Genomic DNA, 24,257 nt, shown 5'->3' on the forward strand with positions numbered 1-24,257 from the left:
GACAGCGGCGCATGTACATACGTAATGACCGTAATGGTGGTAGCACAGGCGCAGCCGAATCTGCTGTTGGGGTGCTGCTAGCTGGTTAGCCGTTAGCTTAATTGTTGCTAAGGGTCGCGGGTGAGACTAAAGGGCTATTGACACAACTTAGTCAATTAACGTGAGAGGTTGTTGATAGGAAAGAAAAGGAGCGGCTGGTAATATGAATTTTGTCTTCTATAAGAATGAATTTGCTATGGAAAAGTAGTCCATAAGACGAGGTGGCCGAGTGGTTAAGGCGATGGACTGCTAATCCATTGTGCTCTGCACGCGTGGGTTCGAATCCCATCCTCGTCGAGAACACTTTTTGTCCTCTTTTGCCCACGGAAGCATATTGCTGCCACGCTGGAATAGAAAAAAATATATCATTATCATGGTATAATGCGAAATGTTTTATTTTATAACATGATATTATATGCCAGTTAACACCGGAAGTACCTGTCACAGGGAGTCCAACTCCTCTGGAGACCTACTTATCACGTTATAACAATGTAAGTTATCACGTTATTACATACGATGGCGTATTAGGGCCACGTTGAGGAAAATGTATGTAAATTATGTAAGATTTTGAGAATAAAGTCATTATTGTACGAGAAAAAATGTTATGAGGATAAAAAAGAAAGCAAATTATGAAATTACAACTTCATTCTCGTAATATTCTGACCTTTTTTCTCGTAAAATTATGACTTTTCTTCTTACGACTTTATTCTCGTAATATTAAGACTGCAAGTTGCACATTACTACTGTTTTAAAGCTGCACAGTTTTAAATAAAAGACTCATTTACAAACACATAATTTCCAAAAATACATTGGGTTACTTTATGCATTATTTTTCTTAATTTCAAATTAAACCATCCTCTTGCTATCCAAATCACTGGCAGAATATAAAGTTGTTTAAGGAAGGAAACGTATGGCAGTGAATTATGCCCTTTATAAATTCAGTAGTGAGGCAAAAGCAGTTATTGTATGAAAACATCTATTAGACCTTAACTTTCATCCACAAGTACAGCCAAACAAATCTTACGACACCACAAAAACAACCTTTTGTGACATTTTTAATTCATGATCATAAACAAAAACATTTGTCCTTACGACTACAGAAACAGTGTGGACAGCAAACAGGTCCTAGTCGGCATTCCTTCAGTTAAACAAATAAATCACAAGCTTAGATGTCCTACAGATCAGAAAGAACATGACAAGCTTTAATGTGTATTCAATGACAAACTTTATTATAAATGTGTTGTAAGGAAGCATCGGCTTGTTGTAATGTCACAGCATGCACTTTAATAACAACTGAACACAAACTTCTGCTCAGCGTTGTGAACGCAAACCAGCAAACGCTGAGCTCAGCGAACATGTGATGACAAAGCTAACAGATTCTTTTTGATCTATAGTGACATGGTTTCACTTTCATCTCTTGTTCGGGGTCGTAACATGTTGTCATAATGCCTCCAGGACCTGCACCGTCTCGGCAAGGTGACTTTTTGCAAAGCGCTTTTGGGCCATATGAAATCAGCGTTTGTTGTTTTTCTTCATTTTTTTTGTTGTCAGTCACAAATCTTAAGTTTACAAAATGCAAAAGCGTGTTCTTCTGTATATTTTAGCTATTTGAAAAGATTTTTCATACTGTAAAATTTAAACCGGCACTTTGGCAATGAAATCTAACATTTGGGGAAAACATCTGTAATTTGACACAGTTGAATAATATCTACTTGCTCGTGTGAAAATTAGACTAAAAAACTAAAAACAAGAGCTTGATTTGAATTTTTAATTCATGCCACAGTATTTTAGAAAAAGGCTCACTGAAATGCAACAAACACCAGCATGAACACGTGTAAGCAGAGCACTACTGTTTGTGTTCAAGTATTTCAATACCATTACCAATAACATTTTAATGTCCAGAAAAAAAGTAATCCTGTGAAAAGTTACATTTTACAACCTAGATTTTGTGACTCCAACTACATTTTCAGTACTGCAGAAATCAAAAGGCCCGACCATCGCGCTCCACGACTACAAACTACGACACTAGAACGCCAGCTCCGCTTTTCGACGCGCCTCCTTCGCTGTCCCTCGAAGACGCTGCCGACTGGCCCTGTGCCTCTGCCTCGCCCTCGCCCACCAGCCGGATGTTGTAGCGTTCCCTGTACTCTGTGAGCTCACGGCCTTTAGACTGCATCTGTGTGTTGATGGACTCGATTATTTTGGAGATCTGTGGGAGGAAGAAATGGGAATTTTAAATTTGTACGTAATGACATTGCCTTATTTATTTGGAGGATTAAAGGGCTACATAAACACCATGGTACTTATTTGATGCTCAGTTCCCATGTTTGCTAATACATGTTAGTTATGATATTTGAGGATAATTTACGAGAACATTTGCTTTGTTTTCCATCATCACCTGTTCTTTGTTGCTTTCCAAAGCTGGTAGAACTTCTTTTACCGTCCTCTCCACCAACACTCCGCCCACGAGACGAAAGCATTTCCTCGAAGGGTCCACGTCCTTCAGGGTGTCGATTACTAAGCTAGATTTGAAACAAAGTGATGTTAAAAACATTCTGGTTTGGTAACTGAAACATGAAATATCTATAATTTAACCTTCTTAGATTGTGCCATATTTGTGACTAAGGACAATTTGTTGTTTGCCGTTTACAACATTTTAAAGCTAAAGCAGACTCAAGTAAACATAGTGATACAAGACCTGTGTTGGCCAGGGCAGCAGGACAAATATCCATCTTGATCATATACGATTACAAAAAGTAGCAGAGGTGCGAACAACAGCTACCAACCTGTGCTCGTTGATCTCCATCTCCAGCTCTGCAGATTTAGAGGCCATACTGCGCTGCTCCTGACGCATCTTCTGAAATGTTGCCACCACCTGATACACAAGGAACAAACAAACAACATCCATTAAGCAACCAGCAACGACACAGACACACAGACTTTTGTCATATATATTAGTATCATCACTGCAGTGATGAAACAATTTCTGTTTTAATCATTGATCAAACAAGTTTCTCATGAAGTAAGAAACGTGCTAGCTGTTGATACTCTGTGCATCTTTAGAAATCAAGTACTTTGGATACATTCAGGCAAGATGTTTAGTAAATCAAAACTGTGATGGACTTTTTTTTCTCATATTAAAGAGACAAAAAATCCAACAATAAATCAGTCGTGTAAAGTACAGACTGAGAAAACATTTCAATAATCGTTACTTGCAGGTATACTTTCAGGACATTTAATAGTTATGTACTTCTCGACTGCATGCACGACTCAGAAGAATAACACAGCGATTTTACTACTTTTTCTAAAGAAAAAGGATCTGAATATTTTAAAGACTTCATGTCATATAACGTTATTTAAGTAGGGCTGGGTGGTCTTCAGTGATAAAAATAGCATCTCCCACTTTCTCTTTCTGGCAAAGTCCTTTTCACCAAAGCACACCATCCTATTTAAGGTGTGTGCTAATATAAATACACATTAAGCCTATCAAAATGCTATTAAGTTAACCCAGTGAGAAACTCCGTGTAAATAATATAAATGTTTATGGATTCGCGCTGTTGTAGCGTTTTGTGGTGAGAAAGCAGAACGATGGCCGGATGATGGCGATGGGGAAGCTAACGTTAGCCTCGGCTAGCTGGGAGTCAGATTAGCGGCTTTATCTTCACCGGACATTACCGAGCAACAATGACGGCGTTTGTACCGACTTATGCCACCTGAGGTGGAGGTGAATGTACCTGTTCGGCAGACGGGCCGGACTGTTTTCCGCCGGCGCTGTTGCTGGATTTGCTACCCGTGCTGCTACTGTTGGCTGCCATCTTGGAAGGGTGTTGCTGGGAAGGACCCCGGGCTGGTGTAGAGAGGTAGTTCATGTTAGTGCCTGTCTAAAAGTGTCGTTCAGTTTGGAAAGATGTATTTTTTTTACTCAAATAATCATGAAGGCATTCAATATAGCTATCTTATAGGTAAAATTAAAATGATTTAAAAAGTCCTTAATGTATTCTAAATAGATAATATTCAAATTGCCTGCACTTTTATCACACAATTTTATCACGCGAAAACAGACGTGCTGTTTGCCTGTGATTTTCCTTAAGCTCTATTTTATTTATTAATCTTATAATTTTATAGAAACTCCTTGTATATTATTACACTGTTACTAGTACATCCTGTCAGAAAAACACAGATCCTCTCCAGCAGGTGGAGCTGGTGCGCCATTATGTCTTATGATACGGAACAGAGAAGAAGAGAAGAGGCTCGGCTGATCCTCAGCTGCACAGAGAGCACAGAACCAAACTTAATGTTATGGTAACATGGACTAAACAGGAAAGGTGACGCGCTGCCAGGGTCACTTGAACCAATGTTCACGGTCAGGTGCATTGTGGGAACATCTGCCAAGTATCTGAGACAACAGATCAAGCTACTAAACAGGTGAGTTCACTATCAGACAAGGGAATATTTGTTTTGATATCCAACAGCTAGCTCTAACTTACAGTGGTGCACTGAGTTTTTCAGATATTGCTTAAACAGTAAATAGATATAAATTTAAGGCAAAGCGGTACAATATTGTGTAATAAATGTATAACAGAATAACTAGTGCAGTTAATCATAAACCATGGATGACCTGCGACTTCGCCTGGAGTGCAAAATTCTGTTTTCTGGGCATTAAAGCAAACTCTTTCCGTGCAGGATGTCGACTCTCCCTCGCCCCGTGGCTGCCGTGTGTCAGGTGACGGCCACCCCGGACAAACAGGCCAACTTCTCCGCCTGCAAACAGCTGGTGGAGGAGGCCAAAGAGCGGGGGGCCAGCATGGTGTTCCTGCCTGAAGGTTTTGACTATATCGGGTCCAGTCGAGAGGAGACGCTGTCTCTGTCTGAGAGCCTGACAGGAGACACCATCTCACAGTACACTCAGCTGGCCAGGTAGACAATAGCTGTTTTTTATCTCCACAATAGATACATTTTTCAGTCTGCCAGTCGTTTGAGAGCAAATTAAACTACTGTTCCAAGAAAAAAACTGGTTTCTGCGGGTACTTTAAACTCTGCTTCTTCCAGGAAGTTGGAAGTGTGGCTGTCTCTGGGAGGATTTCACGAGCGAGGACATGATTGGGAGTCTGACAGACGAATCTACAACAGTCACATCATAATAAATGACGAAGGTAATGTCTGTCCACACAGAAACACACTCATCAAACAGATCCAAATGATTTCAAGTGCTTATAGAGTTGTTTTTAAGAGTCACAGTCCATGTTTTTGACACTCTGTCATTGTACCCCCAGGTGACATCGTTTCAGTCTACAGGAAGTCTCATTTGTTTGATGTGGAACTGCCAGAAAAAGGCGTGTCACTTAAAGAAAGTGCCTTCACCATCCCCGGACCCTCCCTCGTGTCTCCAGTCCAAACTCCCATTGGCAAGGTGTCAATTCCTAATATAATCCTTCTCACTAATAGATCTGTTATACTTCTTCGGCTGAGGTTTGATAGACCTACCACCATAGAAAACAGTTGGGAAATGTAAAGTTTCATCTCTGAAGCCTTTGAAATTGAAAATTCGGATTCTCCCCAAAATGTATGTAGTTTAAAATATGTCTGTGTTGTGTTGTCCCTCAGGTGGGCTTGGGCATCTGCTACGATCTGAGGTTCCCTGAGTTATCTGTGGCTCTGCAAAGACAAGGCGCAGAGATCCTGACGTACCCATCAGCCTTCACTGTGGCTACAGGAACTGCGCACTGGGAGGTGTGATAAGACAACAGACTGGATATAAACCACAGCAAACATAAACCTTAATCAAAATTCTACTTAAAACGTATTTATTCCCAGGTGTTGCTTCGTGCGCGGGCGATCGAGACCCAGTGTTTTGTCTTGGCGGCGGCGCAGGTGGGCCGGCACCATGAGAAGCGCTCATCGTACGGCCACGCCCTGGCCGTGGACCCCTGGGGGGAGGCGCTGGGGGACTGCGGAGGGGAGAAGCCGGGCATGGTGCTGGTGGAGATCGACCTGGAGAAGGTCAGCAGCACCAGGAGGAACATGCCGGTCCAACAGCACCGCAGAGACACAGGTTTCTATCACAGCCTGGAGAAGACATGACCTCAGGAGAAGGTCACACTGTGACTCTGATGGACAACAAACTACACAGGATGTTTACTTCCATTTACAGCTGACAGAAGACAAACAAATAAGGTTGTTTTCAGGCTGTTTCTTTAATGCTGCATCATAAGCACTTCAAGTCAACTTTTATTAAATGAGTATGAGGGAATCATGGAGGTGTTTTTCTGTTAATTATTGGTGAGAGAGGCTGAAATCTTTCTGCTTTTGCTGCTTAGCTTAAGTTTTGAGTCATCCTGTCATCACTGCAGTAGATAATCTCATTTCTACAAGCAAAAGCATAATCCAATCAATAAAAGGCTGCAAGTCTGTAAAATAAGTTACTCAAACTGGTCAACAGATGGTACTGTGGGGTAGCAACAGCTGAGAAACACGATGAAATGGCAAAAGCTCCCTGTCAAACATTCCTGCTCTGGGTTATAATTCACTGTCGTACATGAATAAAACATAACACCTAAAAACACTTGGTTTAAGTGTCTTCTATCATCCCCATTTTCCACTGAAATAAGGATATCAGTTATTAAAAGAAATGATTAAAAGTCCTTCATCATTAAACCAACCATTTTTTAAATTGCACTGTAAACTTAACGGCAAAATAAGTATTAACAGTACATTTTAAACATGACACATGTGCAGTATGTTCATATCAAACATTTATTCTTCCCCTTAAGTCTGAAAGAGATGATTTCTTTGTCAACCCTGTTGGTTGTAAAAATGTCATAAGCTATAATGCACTTTACTTTTTGTATTCATAAAAATATAGGTTTATCCTTGTTTATATATTAAACTGCTGAGACCTGCTGAAACTCATCTAAGACATCATAATGTATTACTTGCTTTATATTTTGTATTCAGCTGTGGAACCTCATTAAGCACATTCACTCAAGTCCTGTAGTAATGCACAAACACTTGTTCTGTACTTTCTACATCAAATCCACAACAGTTCAAATGGAAATATTGCACTTCAAACAATTATCTTACAGCTTCAGCTGCTAGTTACTCTACAAATAATGTTTAGTATTGAATAGTGCTGAAGCACAAAACATGGGCCTACATAACAACTGTTGTTTTCTGGATAAGAGCCATACAGAACAAGCTCCAGGTGAAGATGTCACCTTGGTCTTTTGGTAATTGAAGGCATTTATTACTATTCAGAGTCGTACATACCAACTAATCTGTTAAAGGAAAAGGTAGATTAATCAGTAATCTAAATTATCATTAGTTGCCGTGCTGTAAGAAATAGCTCTAAACTAATTAAAACACAAAAATTCTGACTTACTTTGATGCATACGTATTAATAATCTAACAATGTAAAATACATGTGTATGATAGTGAAAGGGTGTCTCTCTTCCTTCCTCTTTTTAAAGTGTAGAATTTTTTCTGAAGTAAAGGATCTGCATGATTGTTCGTATTTACAGTCTGAATTTGTTAAGTAACTAAAGCCTCCAAACTCTACTTGTGTGGAGCATAGGCCTACATTTTTATCAGCAGTTGTTTCCACACTACACATCAACATGCAGTTATACTGGCTGCCATTTCTAGTACTGTCTCCATTATGTGTTATCCCCGTGGTGTGATTGCAGTGACTGGATGAATATTTAATCACATTTCTCTCCTTCCTGCCTGTTTTTTTACCCTCTCAGGGGTGGTGAGATGCTGCTGCCACTGCTGCTGCTGCTGCTGCTGGGATGGCAAACAGGAAGTGAACGTCACTGACACAGGAATGGGACTGAAAAAAGAAAACACCATGATGATGATGATGAGGAGAATGTCAAATCCACTCGTATAGGAAACAGAAATCCTCGTTTCCACCCAGAAAAAGGATGAATTGTTGTGTCCGAGCTGGATTTGAGGCTTCAGGAAGGTACGTTACGTTGCTTTGTGTGTTTGTAAAAGTAACGGTTATGGCCGTTAACGTTCGATTGAGCGTTACACTGTTCGAGGCCATCCATCCATCCTCCTCGCGCTGTCACATTTAGTGAACTCACTGGTTGATTTCACATCATTTTCGCTGACGAACAGGTGCTAGCTTGTTTCCTAGCTAGCTTGAACGCTGTGTGAATTCGCCGCTAGCTTGTGTGCTCACATATTTTATATATTTTGCGGTTTATTTGACGCTTTTTGAGACTCAGGCCCTCAGCTGTAGCCAAAAGGAAGCTGCACAATCTCTGTGCAACGAGTCGCCTCTTGTTAAAGCGTTTTTTCATGGACCTTTTCACCATGTAATGCAGATGTAACGTTAATGCTTGCATGGCTAACTGCTGCAGAAGGACCGTATGATTTTATTACCATGCTGGCTGTGTCATGGTGGTTTTTCATCATTAGCGCTGGAAGTATCGTGCTTGTACATTTTGTTTTCTTGTCGACATATCCTCACTAAAACAAGGTTTTTATTCACTCGCTAAGCAGAATCTATAACTCTATTATCAGGGTGTAACTTATTGTCAAAGCATATTTTAAGTGTAAAAAGTTTAGCTTGATAAAATGCTAATTCGTACTGTTAATTTGACTGACTACAAACACATTTTCCACAAGTTTCCCCCATTCTGATTTTGTTTTTAAAATGCGTGAATAACAGCCCAAAATCACACTGAATGGCCCATCAATATTTACTGTTAAAACAATATGGTAAGTCGATTAGTCAATTAGTCAATTTTAGTTCATTTCTGGCAAAAATTCCCATGACTGGTTACAGCTTCTTTAAAGTCAATATTTACTGTTTTTCTTGGTTCTTTATGATCAGGGCTGCAACTAACGGTTATTTTTAATATCAATTTATCTGTTAAATTCAGATTTTAGTCTATAAATTGTCAAATTATTTACTATCATGAATAAGAGAGAAATCACACTTAAAAAGCTAAAACCAACAAATGTTATAGCTTGGAAAATAATTGTAAAAAAACAAACAAATATCGAAATAGTTGGCAGTTACTCTTCTTTCGATCGGCTTACTAATTAAAAGACCAGTCGTTGCATCTCTATCTGTGATAGTAGACTGAATATCTTTGAGCTCTGGACCTTTTTTTTTTTGGATAAATTTACCAACTTTTATGTGCCATCTTGGGATAATATAAATAATACAGATACAATTTGTATTGGGCACGTTTAATTTTCAAGGCAAAAGAAGATAACCAATCGGGTAGCTAATGTTAGCAATCAAGCAATTTCTGGCTAGCATTAGCTTACCATTAGCAAGGATTTTTGTTTTTTCCAAAAAATCATATAATTAATTTGCTATTGTTAGGTAACAACTAACGTGCGCATTTAACCCTTTTTTAGAGAAAATGGCCGCCGTCTGAATTTGGTGAATCACTTTCAAAAGTTAGTTCATTTTTGTTGGACAAATGATTTCAGTGCTACAAGACGCTACAAGAAGTGTTAATGTTCAGCATGAGCTTAAGTTAATTTTTCCCTGCTGTTATCTTTTCACTCCAACATTGTTCAGTTGTATATAAATGATTTATGATTAGCAAACCTTCCTCTCACAATAGTCTTTCCATACAGTCGGTTACAGGTCAAACTAAAGGTACTGCTGCAACTCTCCTTATTAGATTATGCTGCTGGTTTAATCAGAGCTCCTGACTGTGTTATGTCTGTCCTGAGTGTCTGCTGTCATTCTGTTAACATGACCTTAAAGTTTATTCACAGTCAGACAGACTTGCTGTATTTTTGATCATGTTAAAGGTCGGATGACACAGCCAGCTAACATAACAGATGTTTGTAATCTTGCAAAGTCACCATCTTGATTTTACTTTCCCCTTCTTAAGTCTTCAGACGGAGATCTCTGTTTTAAAGTGAGATCTGCTCTTATGTCTGGTAGCTTTGAATCGACTCCTACTTTCTAATTCTTGGATGCATCATCTGCTGCAGCGGAAATAATCGCCTCAGACTGGCGTGGGCTGGGGGAAATTGATATCTGACAAAGGCTCATTGATAGCACACGCACACAAACGCTGAATATTGTCCTGATTGACTGCATTTCTTTTTTCTTTTACAACATTTATTCTTCATCTTTCAGCGTTCAATTCAGTCACAATATGACTTCCTCTGTCATCAGTTGGGCCTGATATTTGTTTACAGCAGCGTCTCCCTCGAGACAGCCGCATGTTCACAGCATGACTGATGATTAATGTGGACTCCAGGATTCCTACTCAGACCTTTCAGATGGATTTTGTGATGATGATTTCTTTCGCACTTGAATCATAATAAAGTGAGCTAATCCACAAATGATAAATATTATTTGGCCAATTTGCCAACTTTTGTCTCAAGTTTTGATCACCAGCAGACAAAGTGGCATTTTTCCAATTATATAAATATGTGACAGAGACGATCAAACGAATGTTCTCCAGAATGTGCTCAGTATTTAACTGGATCGTGAGCAAAAAAAAAAACATTTTTAAGAGTGCAGGGGATCGGGGATAATCTAAATGCTAATTAAGATTTTTTTCCTATCCAATAGCCGTCTCTCGTAGCTGATCATGTTGAAATGCTAAAATTGGTAGAAAAAAATACTTGGGAGTAGAGATAGACCGATATGGTTTTTTCAGGGCCGATACCGATACCGATTATTAGTAGTCAAGGAGGCCGATAACCGATATTTGGAGCCGATATTCATTTGCAGTAAAAGTTAAAATATTGGCGTCAAAATTTTGAATAATACAAACTCCAACACTTAACTTTGTTTAAATGCCTTTAAGCATTTGTTTATTAAACAAACAAACAAAAAGCGCAGGGAGTTCCCAGGGTCAGCAGCATCTCTTATAAAGTTAACTGAAAATTTAAATAAATAAATAAATAACTTCCTGAAGTTTTATTAAGTAAATAAAACAAAGTTAAATGAAATTTGCAAAGAAATGAACTCTTATCGGCCGTCAGATTTAAAATAAATAAATAAATAAATACATTTTTAAAAAAAAGGCCGATGCCGATATGCGTCAAAATGCCGATAATCGGCCCGACCCTACTTGGGAGGCTGTTAATATTCCCGGGCAGCCCGCCCAGGTGCGCTCTATAGGTGGGAAACACTGAGGTGTAACAAGGAAAAGGTAGTTTTCCAATATAACTTGTCATTTCATTATTTTAAACTGTTTAATTACTTAAATCGGCCAAAATCCGTTTTGTCGGTTATCAGTTAAATGGTTGATTATCAACGTCTCTAGTGGTGGATTGGAGTCGTTTACCCCACCTTAAACACTTGTAATCAGGCGTAGAGGCTGTATTATGTGTCGCTCTGGCCGTGTCTGTGTTTGTCTTTGGTTGGTTTGTAAAACTAACAGCCGGCGGGCGATGCTGATGCAGCAGATCGTCAGCTGTAGTTCCCCTGGTTAACACACTGAAGTGAAACGCTGAGGTGCTTTGACCAAAAGAAACTTTTTTTGCAGATTTTTGCCACAAATGTCTGACTTTATAAAGTTACGGATGATTCAAGATTGTTTCTCTTTGGAGTTTTCTCTTGAAATATAACATGATTTATTTAATGTGGAAATTTAATCTAAATGTGTTCTTATTTTACGTTTACAAATTAAATATCATCATATTTGACTGTGGTTTAGACAAACAAATAGTTCTAATTAGTCACTTTGGGCTCTGGTAATTCATGATGAGCACTGATAAAAAGAAAACTGAAAACATAAATAGATGAAGCAACTTCTCTATTACACATTTCATTTCCTCATATTAACATGACTCCATGACTTCAGCAATTAGTCTGTGTTAGTGATACAGTCCCGTCACTTTGTATCAGACGTCTCCATGTTGTTAATCGTGATGACTGTGTTGTGTTGAAGCTGCTGTACGTGGATGTTTCACTCTATAGACGTCGTTATATCGACCCCCTGCCCGCCGCCTGTGTGAACGATGCGTGTCAGCTTCTTTAGAGGAGGCGCGAGTCTGTCTGTTACAGGGCGACACCTTCACAATGACCAGGCGGGGGAAGATAAGGCAGCAGTTGTGTAACATCAGCCGATGCTGCAACATTTTGTTCCCTCGCTGACGGTTAATCTGCTGTTATCGACTGACACACTCGCACTGACACACACTCCTCCCTCCTTTAGGTTGTAGCTCCTCAAAAATCAACAAACTCGGGCATAATTATAGTTTTGATCATTACAGCAAAGAACAAGGGGAAGTATGAACAAACATACAGACTCGGCTTTTAAATGTCACCAGCAGAGAGAAATAAGAAAGCTGACATCTGATTAAATCTGAATACATTTTAGAAGCTCAGACGTCTGAAAACATAGAAGACTTGTATTTTATGCTTCGACTCTAATTTGTCCTGATTAGTGATGCTGCATTAATCAGTACTGTGGATGGAAGTGGATACGATTTTATATCATTTCATAAATTCTGCTTATAAATCCAATTACTGGTATTTACCAAATACCTTTTTAATAAACGATCAAAGGACAAAATAACTGAAAGTCAAAGAGCATAACAATGTGATATCACATGAGCTCCATGTCAACATTTACTCTACAAACAGGCTGAATTGAATTTCCTGTCCCGCTGATTAGATAGAAGTCCCGTCTGCTGGTGAATCGGGGCTGTTGTTGGCGAGGGGAAAGTTTCTCTTCCTCGCATCAGACACTTTGTGAGAGGATTAGCAGGCTTTGGTGTCACTGTTCGCGTTTGCAGGAGGCTTTTGTTCATGATAGTGTGTGCGGTGATGTGGCTTTACTATCACAACAGAGTGTCTATATTTATTTGTGAGAGGTGAGTGACTTTCACTGCAACGTCCAGTGTCTGGGACGGGAGAGGGGGTGCGCTGTTGCAAGCCAGTATTTGAAATAAAATCGAATTAAGGTTTGAGGGATGAATGGTTCGTGGAAATATGTTGTTCAGCCTTCGTAAGCAAACAAATACTGTTTAGATTTTCTCTGAAAGTCAAGCTCAAAGTAAAGGCAAAACATCCTCCAAATTCCCTCATGATATCATTTTAAGAAGCTGCACATAGTGTGGTAAGTGTAGTGTTGTATTGTGCACTGTAGGGGTGGGAATCCCAGGGTAACTCGCGATATGATACGCGATATGATGCGCGATACGTGGCCCACGATAACGATAATATCGTGATACTGCGATTCTGCGATAATTGATATATTACAAGACAATCATATAACGATACATCACAATATATAATTCACTGAAGAGTACAAAATGCCACTAAAAAGGTAAAGTGCAGTAGGGATGCACGATATTATCGGCACGTTATCGGATATCGGCCAACGCGCCGATATCCGCCGATATAATTAACCGATAAAATAATGGGCTGCTGCATACTTGATTAAATGCCCAACCTCTGCGCAATCTCCCCGGCCCTAAGAAGACCTGCGCGGCGCAGCGTGATGACGTCACGTGTGTCTACCTGCAGCCTGAGAGAGTTAGAAGCCAAAATGTCCGTGGTGTGGAAGTTTTTCAAAGTGTCTGAAATAGATAACAAAACTGCTGTTTGCAATGACTGCTCAGCTTCGGTGATGCGAGGAGGAGCCAAGGCAAAGTCTTTCAACACTACAAACTTGATTAACCATCTCAAGACCCGTCACCCCGACCGTTGTAACAAATGTGATAAGAGTATCACCATTATACTGTACGCTAATTCCAATACAGAAGAGAGTTGATGATCTCTGCAATTAGGTGTGCGAGAAAAAAATATCGGTATCAGTAATCGGCTAAATGAGTTGTAAAATATCGGCATATCGGATATCGGCAAAAAATCCAATATCATGCATCCCTAAAGTGCAGTATTAATGCATTATTCACTGCAATTTGGTGTCATGTTTTTTTTTAGTTAAAATATCGATATCGACAATTTTATCGCACGAGTCATGGCGATATTTTGTCCCCCCCGAGTACACTGATAGAGAAAATAAACAGCAAGTATCTGCACAATCAGAGCTGACTATGTAATAACACGCTCAACTAAAATACATACATGTGTGAACAAGGCGTAAAGCATGTTGCACTTCTGGCCATACCTCCAGTAGTGATGTCACAACAGGAGAAACACCTGCTCGGGCATTGCTGACTCCTTCGACCTTATCAGCTCAATAACTAGCTAGTTTTCTGCTTGTTTTACCCCTTAAGAGAAGACATTGAACAGAAAGAATATTGTAATTTTATAAGCTGGAGAGTTCAATCTTTAATGCTTTTGATGTGACTCAATTAGGGATGCAACGATTAGTCTGCATGCGCGAGCATTTGAAAAGAAGGCACGTTGTGTACTTGATTAGATTTATTGTTTATATCAGCACTTTGTCTGTAGTTGGTTTTAATTGGATAAAAACTTGATATTGGATTTTTTTTATTGGTCCTTATCAGTAGGAGCCAGATCGGCTGCAAAGTTTATTAAAGACATATTTATGATTGAAATTGAATAACTACATTTAAAGCTGCTAAATAAGAGCCACTAATTAATTGTCTCAAATAAAAATGTGTTTATAATATTTATATAAAGATTTTTTAAGGCCGCAGGTTTAAAAAGTGTCTAACTTAAAAAGTACATCACCTCTTTTTGAGATTAAAATCCTCATTTAAACTACCTTTGACCTTGTTTTGTTGTGTCGTATACACTGGACAAAAAAAGATGTCTCTTTTCACATTTTATAGAAACATCTTTTAAATCGATCGGGCTGCTGACTCCGGCTTTTTCTGCTCTTCCTTTTCACTGTGGCCTTCTCTGAATGTCACCTCAGTCCACTGCACACTGTGGGAAAGAAAAATCAAGATGAAGAAGGAAATCGAAACCGCTCAGGTCGATATAGAGGGCGCGTGGAAATCTATTAGACGTCGGCCTTTTTTCACAGAGAAGAATATGGAGCCGCTAGGGATTACTGGGGATCAGTCGGGGCGCAGCAGCGGGGAACATTAAAACTCTATCTCTCTCATGTCTCTCCTCCTCTCTTTTCATTTCATACTTAGTGACTCATCACGTCTCGGGGCGGGTATTCCTAGAAATATCTTCAGGTTAATCTTTAATTTTCCGGAGTCACTGTTCTCGGATCACTTTAGGTCACCGCCTGAGTCACATTGTGGTTACAGATTCTGGTGTAGTTCTGACTTCTTCCACAGGGGGGCGGTGTTTGAGCGACGGTGGGGTGCTGTGTGTGGCTGCAGCTCTGCTCTCTTTGATTCATCAGTGTTATTACTATGGCAGTAATCCTGTCTCTGTAGGTAGGATGTCCTCGTGGCACTTTAATCCCTCAGTCTATAAATACACCACAGAGAATTATAACATCACTGTACAAAAGTGTCCAGTTTTAAATGTTACTTAAATGATATAAATCCACGATTAATGATATTTAATTAAAACCTTCCATTTTTTTATTTTATTCTGTTTTAATGATTAATGAAATATACAACATTGATATAAAGAATATCATAAGTAAGGGATAATGTATAGTGAGCAGGTTGTTATCGCGGAATAGAACCCCGACAGGGTGAGCTGAACTGCTACACTCACAGTGAGAGCTGCGTCCATAGCAACGGTGAGCTCCAGCCTTCCTAAAATGAGCTAAGCTAGCTCTTTTTACTCACATTAAATGTAAACATTTTCTCTTCCGTTCACCGTCTTTAAACGCCACCGTGTCCCGTACTGTGTTCTGTTTAATGTTTACTTCATGTGCCGTCTTCAGGTTCGTAGATCTCTCCGTCGTAGCCTCCAGTTTCTGCATCGTTTAACCTTTATTTCTTTCTCTCTGCTGTTTTCGTCCCTTTTCTTTTTTTCACCTCTGTAAACAAACCGGATCTTTTTCGGCGGATTGATATGATTACAGTTTGTCTTCTGGATTGTGTGATAAGAGCCGCATCGTTCTTCATAGCAATGGTCTGTTATTGAGATTTAACAGACCTCGGAATGCTGTAATTAACCAATCAGCATTAAGTATTTAACACAGCTGTGTAATATATGTGATTATTCCTCTCCATAGTCATATCATCCTTCAGCAGAGGTTGGCACACCTGAATCCGATACTTTGATATTTAGTTGGGTTTAATATTCAACTTCTTTATCTATTCTTGAAAGATTTATTCTCTATAAATGTTAAATTGTTTACTTTCCCGTAGACATATTTAACATGTTTCCATCCCCCGCTTACTTTACAATCCTATTAATTTGAATTCATTTATTCTCACACACTCTATCTCATACACTCTGAAATGTAAGTCCCTGTAAATAACTTCCTGTCTCAATTTCAGCGATCACAGGTTGAATCAGTCATCTTCTTCCTCTCCTCTTATCTCTGCCTCAAGCGGTCCAAATATTTGTTCTCAGTCATTCCACCTCATCGCTCTGATGGAGCTCATGACTTCCTCTTTGGCTCCTCTCCACCGCCATCAAACATCTGTGTGTCCCTCTCAGGCTCCCTTACAGCCAACATTCATCTTAAACCTTATCTCTCAGTCCTTTCACACCTCATTCCCTCTTTGTTTTACTCCCTCTTCCATCACTATCTGTCAGACTGTGTCTGACCTCTCAAGGTTGTCTGACCCTTAAAATTGTACTTCTGCTTATTGTGTTTGTGTGTCTTTGTTGTCATTTTGAGATTGAGATTAGAGGATATTTAGCTTGATTGCTAATACTGCCGATGTTAAACAAAAGAAAAGTAGAAAACAGAAGATGAAAATGTGACTTTTAAAGATCCAGAGAGATGTTGGAAAATGCTTCTTTTTAATAACTAAAGGACCTTGTTGGTATTTCTCAACTACCTTCGTTTTTTTGGTTCAGTTCTTTGTCGTTTGTGCTCAAGTCTCGGTAACTGGTTGTTTTTCTTGCTGTTGAAATGCTAAAGTTGCATTTTTCTGGACTATAAATGTGTGTAAGAAGATAATCCCTCCATCACAGCATCACTTCTGCGTCCGTCTGTCTTTGCTGTGTACCTGTGACTAAGTATGCACGCTAACAACCTCCCCCTACTACTCATCTTTTTACCTGTCAGACTCACTCACCTCGTAGACTCTTTAATCTAGCATCCTCACAAACACGGTGTGTATATCTCCACCACTCCCCCTCCCCTCCTTCCTCCCTCCCTCCTTATCATCCAGGGCACGGGCGTGTTGCTAAATGGAGTCGGAGCAGCTGTACCACAGAGGCTACTGCAGGAACAGCTACAACAGCATCGCCAGCGCCAGCAGTGACGAGGAGCTGCTGGATGGGGCCGGCGTCATCATGGACTTCCACACCACCGAGGACGACAACCTGCTGGATGGGGACGCTCCCTCCCCAGGTAGGAGGAGTCCAGATCCCTCCCCCCCCCAGCTGTTGATGAACCCAGACCCTCAGTCTCCAATCCTTGAGTTCCCATCGCACCAATTCGTTCTGCGTCTTCAACTCCAAATCTGAGTTTATCTGCTTCACACATTTGTCCCGATACGTCTGGTTGTGAGTCGTCCCGCTGCTGATGCCAAGACGCATCCAGTGTGTGTTGCTGTCCTGTGACGCAGTCCCTCTGCCATCTGCCCCCTCCTCATCTCCATCCACACCCATCAGCTGCCCCACATGCCGTCCTGTCCCACCAAACAGACTCCTCCTGCCGTCATAACCCTGCTTCTCTTTTTGTCTCACAAATGGTTATAAAGCTATTCACTGTTAGCATCTGTGTAGCCTGCTTGAGTTAACCTGTTAGCTTTTAGATATTATAAGGTATCTCATGGTCTTCTTGCAGCTAAAGAGCATGGAAGTTACCACTACAAATTAGTCTCGACTCAGAGTCAAATACCAGCTTTTTTCATCTGTCAATCAAATTTCATGTTCTTCATCAGCAATCAAGCTGGTCCAGGGACTCAATGATTACTAAGATTTATTCTGCCTACCAAAAAACAGATAAAAGTGAAAATACAAACTAAAAAAATATTTCATATTTAAAAGCTGTGTTGTTGAAAGAAACAAACAGCAGTAGTAGCGGTAGGCTGCTATGCTAGGTAGCTAATTAGTAGCGCTCTTAAAATGTATATAGTTTCTCACAATTAACATTTTTACTTAACATAAACTATCATCCAGTTTGTTTATTACTGAATCCATAGCAGATTCTCAGAAGCGGCAACTATATTTGTGTTTTTAAATCTGCCTTAAAGGGCCAGTTCACCGATTTTCAACCTCAGTCCTATCATGCTATTATGGGGAGCTAATGCTATTATGGTAGAAAAACCCTTTTGGAGGACACTGTCCACTTCTCCAATGGGCCCTGGAAAACCTCCGCCAGAGGACGTAAAACAAGTTGTCTGACGGAGGCCAGGGAGCTCGCTAAACTACACTTCCTCAATCTAGGACGCCCGCCTCCGATGTCATGTCTCGTTCAGAATCGTCAGGTTTAAAATGTAGACTGCAGACCTGAAGATTATTTACACGATCCACAGGTATATTCTCGATGTATTCCAGATTCTGTACTGCTCTGGTCCAATGCCTGCAGAGAAACAGTAGTATTTCACTTCAGCGTCTGTCACTGGGCCGTTCCTTTCAGAGGGAGGGGCGCAATGCATGCTGGGCGTTGTAGGAATATAGAATGGATGAAACCACAAGCTGTTTGTACAACTTTCCACAATTTCCCACCATTTCAAATATTATAGAACACCAGCTTTGACTGACAGAGGCTTTTTGCAGGGGTGACTTGCTCCTTTAAACCCACCCCATTTTAGACAAACAGTTGTAATTGGCCTGACCTAATTCAGGTCGCGTTGGAATCTGTCTAAACCGGAGGGCAAATAAAACACAGGGAAAATTCTCTTGGATCCAAACTAGAATATTATCAAAGTCATTAAAAAATGTTTCTTTAGCTGCTTAATAACCTATTTAAATCCAGCTCGGGGTATTTGTTGTTTCTTAACTGCAAATACACTTTGCAAGAAATTGATTAATTTGCGACATCGTTTTAATTTCTCCTTTTACTGTCTAGTTAAACATCAGTTGATGAATTGCTTCTAACCATTTGTCAGGCTCTCTGAGGATTGCAGTTTGTCTTATTTAAACCTCTCGTTTGGTTAGCCTGTGAATCTTCTTGTAATTTTTGTACTGTCCAAAAATATCATCGTTCTTCTAACAAATATACTTTGCACGGTTTCATTGTTTTGCCTCCTCCTATATATCCTGTTTTTGTTCTCCCATTTCCATCCACAATCTTGACCTTTGACCTTTTTATGTGTTTTTTATGCTTTCTGCTGTTTGTTTTGTGTTCTCACACCACTCTTACGTGTGTTTCGGCCTTGTTTGTTGTTCCTCAATCAGTCTTGTTTTTCACTGTAGTTAGTGGATCTTTCCAGACAGGATACGTCGTAGTAGTAATAGCACAGCCACGTGGGTAATTTGGTGTTCTTATTTGTATTCATAAATGCGTCATCAGCAGCTAAATATAGAAGAGCTGAGGTGGAGCGTAGTGTGCACAGAAACAGTGATTTCAGCTTATTAAAAAGACACTGATTTATTTATTAAGCTCTTTTTAAAGGGCGTGTTTTGTTCTCTGCTGAGTGAGGTGATCAGCTATTTATTATAGTCATACCTGTCCTTCCAGTGCAGCCACCTGTTACTCATTCATTCAGCTTCTCTGTGCCACTATGACTGGTGTATCTGGTGTCCCATTATCTCATCTGCTGCGTCCAGTTTGCTCCTCCTTGAGTAAATATGCTGATTCCTCCTGGTCTGTCTTTTAGTTTCGACTTGCAGCTGATGAAACAGAAAACACGGAGGGGGAAGTGTCAAAGGTCACGGCTGAGCTTGGCTCTCCAAACATGGACGTCTTGTATTTAATGAGAATGAGTGTGCGTATGCATGGGATGAAGACACATGATGAATGAACAGTAGCTAGTAGCATTCTTTGTAGAAACACTTTTAACAACAGCAGTGATATTTCTAAAGCTGTATTGCCCTCTGACTTCAGTTGTGTGATTTATACATGCAGTAAAGCCTAGCAGTGATGCGATGACTGCAGGGTCTAGACTCAGCCTATACATAATTGAATAGGAGACTGTGGGAGAGCAGGCATTCAGTGGGACATGCATAAATGACTTAACTGTATGGGCCACCATGTACAGTGCAGCAGGAGGCAGACAGCACAGCAGTGGATTGTGTAGAGTAAGATCTGAGTCAGGCTTGCAAGGCTGTAATACAAGTAAGCTAATGTTGTTACGTCAGTCAAAGAAGACGTGTCTTCTGCTTCGTCTGCTTTATATTCAGTTGAGTAGTAAGCTAACGTTAGCATCAGCTAGTGCTCACAGGCCTCCACAAACTTATCTGTATTTAATAAGTTATGGTTTTTGACATGCTAGCAGCAGATTTTTATTTTATTTTAACATGTTAGCATGCTAGCGTTAGCATTTTATGTATTTAAAGACCCCCTCCAGTGAAACTCCAGTGTTTAACCTTGTAAACATCTCCATGTGGTGTTCTTCATGTGCTACAAGACATATCAGGGACAACATAAGCAAGTCATCTCCATGGCTGGGCCTGTCTGCTTTTAAACTGCAGTTCACCAAGGACAGGATTGGCACGTTTGAGACGTCACAAACGTCACACGGTTGGAAATTTGCATAGTGGGCGGAGGCTATGTAGATTCAGGAATTTTGATGAGGTAGAAGGAGGAGATGCCTTGGGAGGATTTTTACAAGGTAATAAAACGTATTTTGCAGAAACAGATCAGACATAGTTTATTCTTTCAAGCATTGTATATGTCTTAAACCAGGTCTGGAGCTGCTCTTTAAAGTCTTGCCAAACATATAAAAGGACAACTCATTCTCTCTACGGTGCCAAGGTACATAATTGCAGACGCAAGTTACAACAAATTGCAAAAAAGAAGAACTGTATTAATGTAGTATTTTCTGGAGAATACGCTGTGCTACATGAAAAGTGAGGGGATAACCAAAGTTATTAGGATTTATCATGTGGGGAAATTTGGGGAGAAACTGCTTTCTTTAAGATTCTTTAGACTCAATGTTTGTCTTTGCCATATCCCTTATAAAGAGGAAGTAGAGGGTGTGTTTATGTACTGTATAATTATTTATGTAAGAGGGCTTGGCTGACATGTCAGTGTCTCCAGTCTCCGCCTGGTGATTAGCCTCTTATTCTCTGAAACTGGACCTCTGGGCAGTTAACTACACAAGGTGAAAGCCGAGGGTAACCCTAACCTTCAGCTGCATATACTGTCAGCCACTGATGCTACAAGCGGAGGTTGAGCTTCATAGGAACGTTGCAACAGTCATCAATAAAAATTATACAACTTCTTCAATCATTAACCATATCTGATAACCATTTTATTAGCCTACAGCCAAATGAACCATACTTTTATTTTACAGCTCTTCTCCGTACAAAGTTACAAAGTGATTAACCTGCATAAAGGTTAACAAAGCAGTGGACAACATGAGTTAGCAATGCAATAATTGCTTCCTTTAAAGCTACCATTTTTCCTGTTTTTATTTTGGACCATATTGTAATGTCCTACTCTATAAGCTTCAGCTCCACCTCCTGGGCTTGTCAGTCTTGATCGGTGTGTGACACCCAGGCTTGCGCTGACATTCCCATGAACCAGTTCTGCTGGCAGCCGGCGTGAGCACACATTTCAGGAAATCTCTGGATGAATGTTGTTTGAAGTTGGTGTGGTGCCTCTCTCTGCCTCCCAGTGCTATTTTTACGTTGTAGTGAGGGGTGGGTTCTCAAAGCCCTCCTCTGGGCTGTGACTGCAGTGTGAGCGGGGGGCCGGCTCACTCTGATACCTCGTGGAGATTTTCTGCTGAAACTTTTTGTTTGACTATCACATGCTAAGGAGCTACATGGAGCAATGCTATGGAATATATGGGCAGTGAACTGAAGAGGATTTAATCTGTTTTCTTTTATTTCATTTGATTGAGGAGATATCATTTCTTGTTATTTTGCTGCTTTGACGTCCTGTTTGACGTCCTGTAACGAGCTATGGCTGACATCACCTGTTACATTGCCAGGCAACAGGAGCCCTGCTGAAAGGTAAGGGGCCATGAGAGATATTTATATTACAGCGTGTGAAATGTCAGGGCCCCTTTGTTAAGGCCTGAAGGACCTAACTTTAGCTGCATTGTTTCATATAATAACACATGATTACATACAGTTTACAAAACACCGTTTGACTGTGGTTTTACCCAGGGAATCCACGTCATTTCCAAAACAGTAATTCAGTCAGTTTTTCTCTTTCGTGCTGAAGGAGAAGCAGTTTCAGTGGGAAAAACACTGTTGAACTTTTGGGTAAACTGACTTTAAATGGGGAAAATGGGGCCACTTTCTTAAGTCCTGTTTTGCACGATGTACAGTAACTTGGGTTGAGCAGTTATAATCTCATGGGAGAAGTGCTTCACTGTTAATGGCATTATATTTCTGTCAGAAAGCCCTGAAGGCAGCCTTCTTCCATTACCGATCTAAGCCAGGTTTGGACATCATGGCAGAGATTAGATTGAAGACGCTGACTGGAGAAAAGAGAAAGTGACCGAGCAAGAGGCCAAGAAAGATTTAAACTCTCGGACTGGCATTTAAGTCATTGGCGAGAGAGTATGCTTCAAAACTCTACAAATGCATGATGATGCTTCGACAGAGTAAGCATCGGATAGATTCAGCCCTACTGAGAGCTGAAAAAGAATTTCCATATCTGCTGAATAAGTTGTCAATCATTTTCTCTACAAGATTTTTTCGCTAACCTTATGCTCCAGGTGGGAAGCTAAAACTCAGCTGTCGTGCTTCTGTATTTAATATGTGCGTATTGTTTGAACATAGGGAAACTGATTAATTATCACAGAGCGCTTCTCGATTGATGAGCAACTATAAAGACAACGGAGGAAGTGAAAATCTGGCTAAATTTAAAGGTGACAGCTAAGTCACAACAGCTAACGTTAGCGTTAAACCAACTCCTAGCTAACTTAAAGGAGCAGTTCACCCCTGGAAAAAGCCACTGTCAGTGTCGGTGTTCTCTGTAATCAATAGAAGCAATAATATTTGAAACTGGCGCTATAGCTGTGGAGAAAGTTGTACAAACAGCTCGTGGTTTCGCCCATTCTACATTCCCCTCTGAAAGGAACGGCGGAGTTGAAACGGAGTTTTCAAATATGTTGTTAAATCTGAATATGGTGAATATGGTAAATGAGGCAAAGAGAGAGACTGAAATATTTACATTTTAGGGGCTGGCGCGACTTAATCTGTTTTATTTTTTTATTATTTAAAATATCGTATTTTTACTCATCAACTAATAGCTAGCATTTTCAGATACATTATCATTATCTAGTATGGGCTCCCAAGTAAATTCCGCTGCATACTAAGCTATTAAGACTTACTTTAACGACCCCGCACTTGCTCAGAATAGAATATTCCATTTATTAACGGCCGTCACACACCCCTGTGACCCAGCACCATGGACTCTCCCATACAGGCAGGGCTCACTGATCTCCCGTAGCAACCAAGCAGGCAAAGCTGACCGGCCTGGCGCGATCGTCTTTCCCTCTGAGTGTGTGTGTGTGATGACGTAATCAGCTCCAACAGTCAGCTGCTGCAGTGGCGAGAGAAAGAAAGGGAGGGAGGGGAAAAAGAGAGAGAGGGGGGACTCTGCGATCTCACACACTCTCTCACGCTTGTCTTCGTTTTGGTAAACATGGCAGCAGCGGCGACAGACACACACGCAGCGAGCAGTGCGTAGTGAAACGTTAGCTTAGCTTAGCCTAGCTTCGTCTCAGCTGTCAACATGGAGGAGGAGGACGCGGCGGCCGACCCCTATTTGCCCTACGACGGGGGAGGGGACACCATACCCCTGCAGGAGATCCCTAAAAGAGGTACACCACGTCCTCTCCTTTTTTTCTCCCCCTTCCCTTCATTCCTCGCGCTGTTGTGATGACAGAGACCGCCTCCCCCCTCCTCCACCTCCTTCTTCATCTTATTGTACAGTGAGTGCATGTTGCCATATGGCAGGCAGACATGGTGCAGGTGGAGTAAAACGCTGCCTCATCTTCTGTGCTGTCAGTGTGGATTAGGAGCTGCCATTGCTAATGACAATGCTGCTTTTCTGTGGGAGCAAAACAGCTATGTGGCTAGCATATTTCACCATCCACCTCTCACCTCTCTCAATGATTTACCAGCAGTGTGTGTGAACGTCAGCTAGAGATAAAGAGATAAAAAATAAGAGCTGGTTTAG

The 24,257-nt window shown here is 40.6% G+C and overlaps 3 protein-coding genes and 1 non-coding gene across 9 annotated transcripts in view; 3 read left to right on the forward strand and 1 right to left on the reverse strand.

The window, feature by feature from the left end:
* Positions 1 to 254: 254 nt before the first annotated feature.
* On the forward strand, positions 255 to 336 carry trnas-gcu (transfer RNA serine (anticodon GCU)). Its single transcript has one exon. It is a non-coding gene; the product is annotated as a tRNA-Ser (tRNA).
* Positions 337 to 1,085: 749 nt separating this feature from the next.
* Positions 1,086 to 3,860, reverse strand: pfdn2 (prefoldin subunit 2). Its single transcript, XM_069672417.1, has 4 exons — positions 3,774 to 3,860; positions 2,826 to 2,914; positions 2,438 to 2,561; positions 1,086 to 2,248 (listed from the first exon to the last, which is right to left on the reverse strand). The coding sequence occupies exons 1-4, from the start codon at positions 3,852 to 3,854 to the stop codon at positions 2,057 to 2,059; spliced, it is 486 nt and encodes a 161-aa protein (XP_069528518.1). The 5' UTR covers positions 3,855 to 3,860; the 3' UTR covers positions 1,086 to 2,056.
* Positions 3,861 to 4,356: 496 nt separating this feature from the next.
* On the forward strand, positions 4,357 to 6,649 carry nit1 (nitrilase 1). The gene is made up of 6 exons (XM_069672249.1): positions 4,357 to 4,464; positions 4,723 to 4,956; positions 5,089 to 5,192; positions 5,313 to 5,449; positions 5,644 to 5,769; positions 5,854 to 6,649. The coding sequence occupies exons 1-6, from the start codon at positions 4,394 to 4,396 to the stop codon at positions 6,118 to 6,120; spliced, it is 939 nt and encodes a 312-aa protein (XP_069528350.1). The 5' UTR covers positions 4,357 to 4,393; the 3' UTR covers positions 6,121 to 6,649.
* A 1,205-nt stretch (positions 6,650 to 7,854) lies between these two features.
* Positions 7,855 to 24,257, forward strand: part of clcn3 (chloride channel 3) — a 41,217-nt gene continuing 24,814 nt past the window's right edge. For 2 of the 6 annotated variants that reach the window (XM_069671796.1, XM_069671801.1), the window contains exons 1-2: positions 7,855 to 8,002; positions 17,176 to 17,357. In XM_069671796.1, the coding sequence (XP_069527897.1) occupies positions 17,195 to 17,357 (163 nt within the window). In that variant the 5' untranslated portion in view covers positions 7,855 to 8,002; positions 17,176 to 17,194. Of the gene's footprint in view, positions 8,003 to 17,175; positions 17,358 to 21,869; positions 22,076 to 23,722; positions 23,899 to 24,257 lie in introns of those variants that run through there. The other 4 variants (XM_069671798.1, XM_069671802.1, XM_069671800.1 and 1 more) reach the window with 3 other exon arrangements.

Source organism: Semicossyphus pulcher, unplaced genomic scaffold (genome assembly GCF_022749685.1).
Source record: "Semicossyphus pulcher isolate SPU_LCO1_2020_fin unplaced genomic scaffold, fSemPul1.0.p SCAF_21, whole genome shotgun sequence".
NCBI classification, from domain to species: Eukaryota; Metazoa; Chordata; class Actinopteri; order Labriformes; family Labridae; genus Semicossyphus; species Semicossyphus pulcher.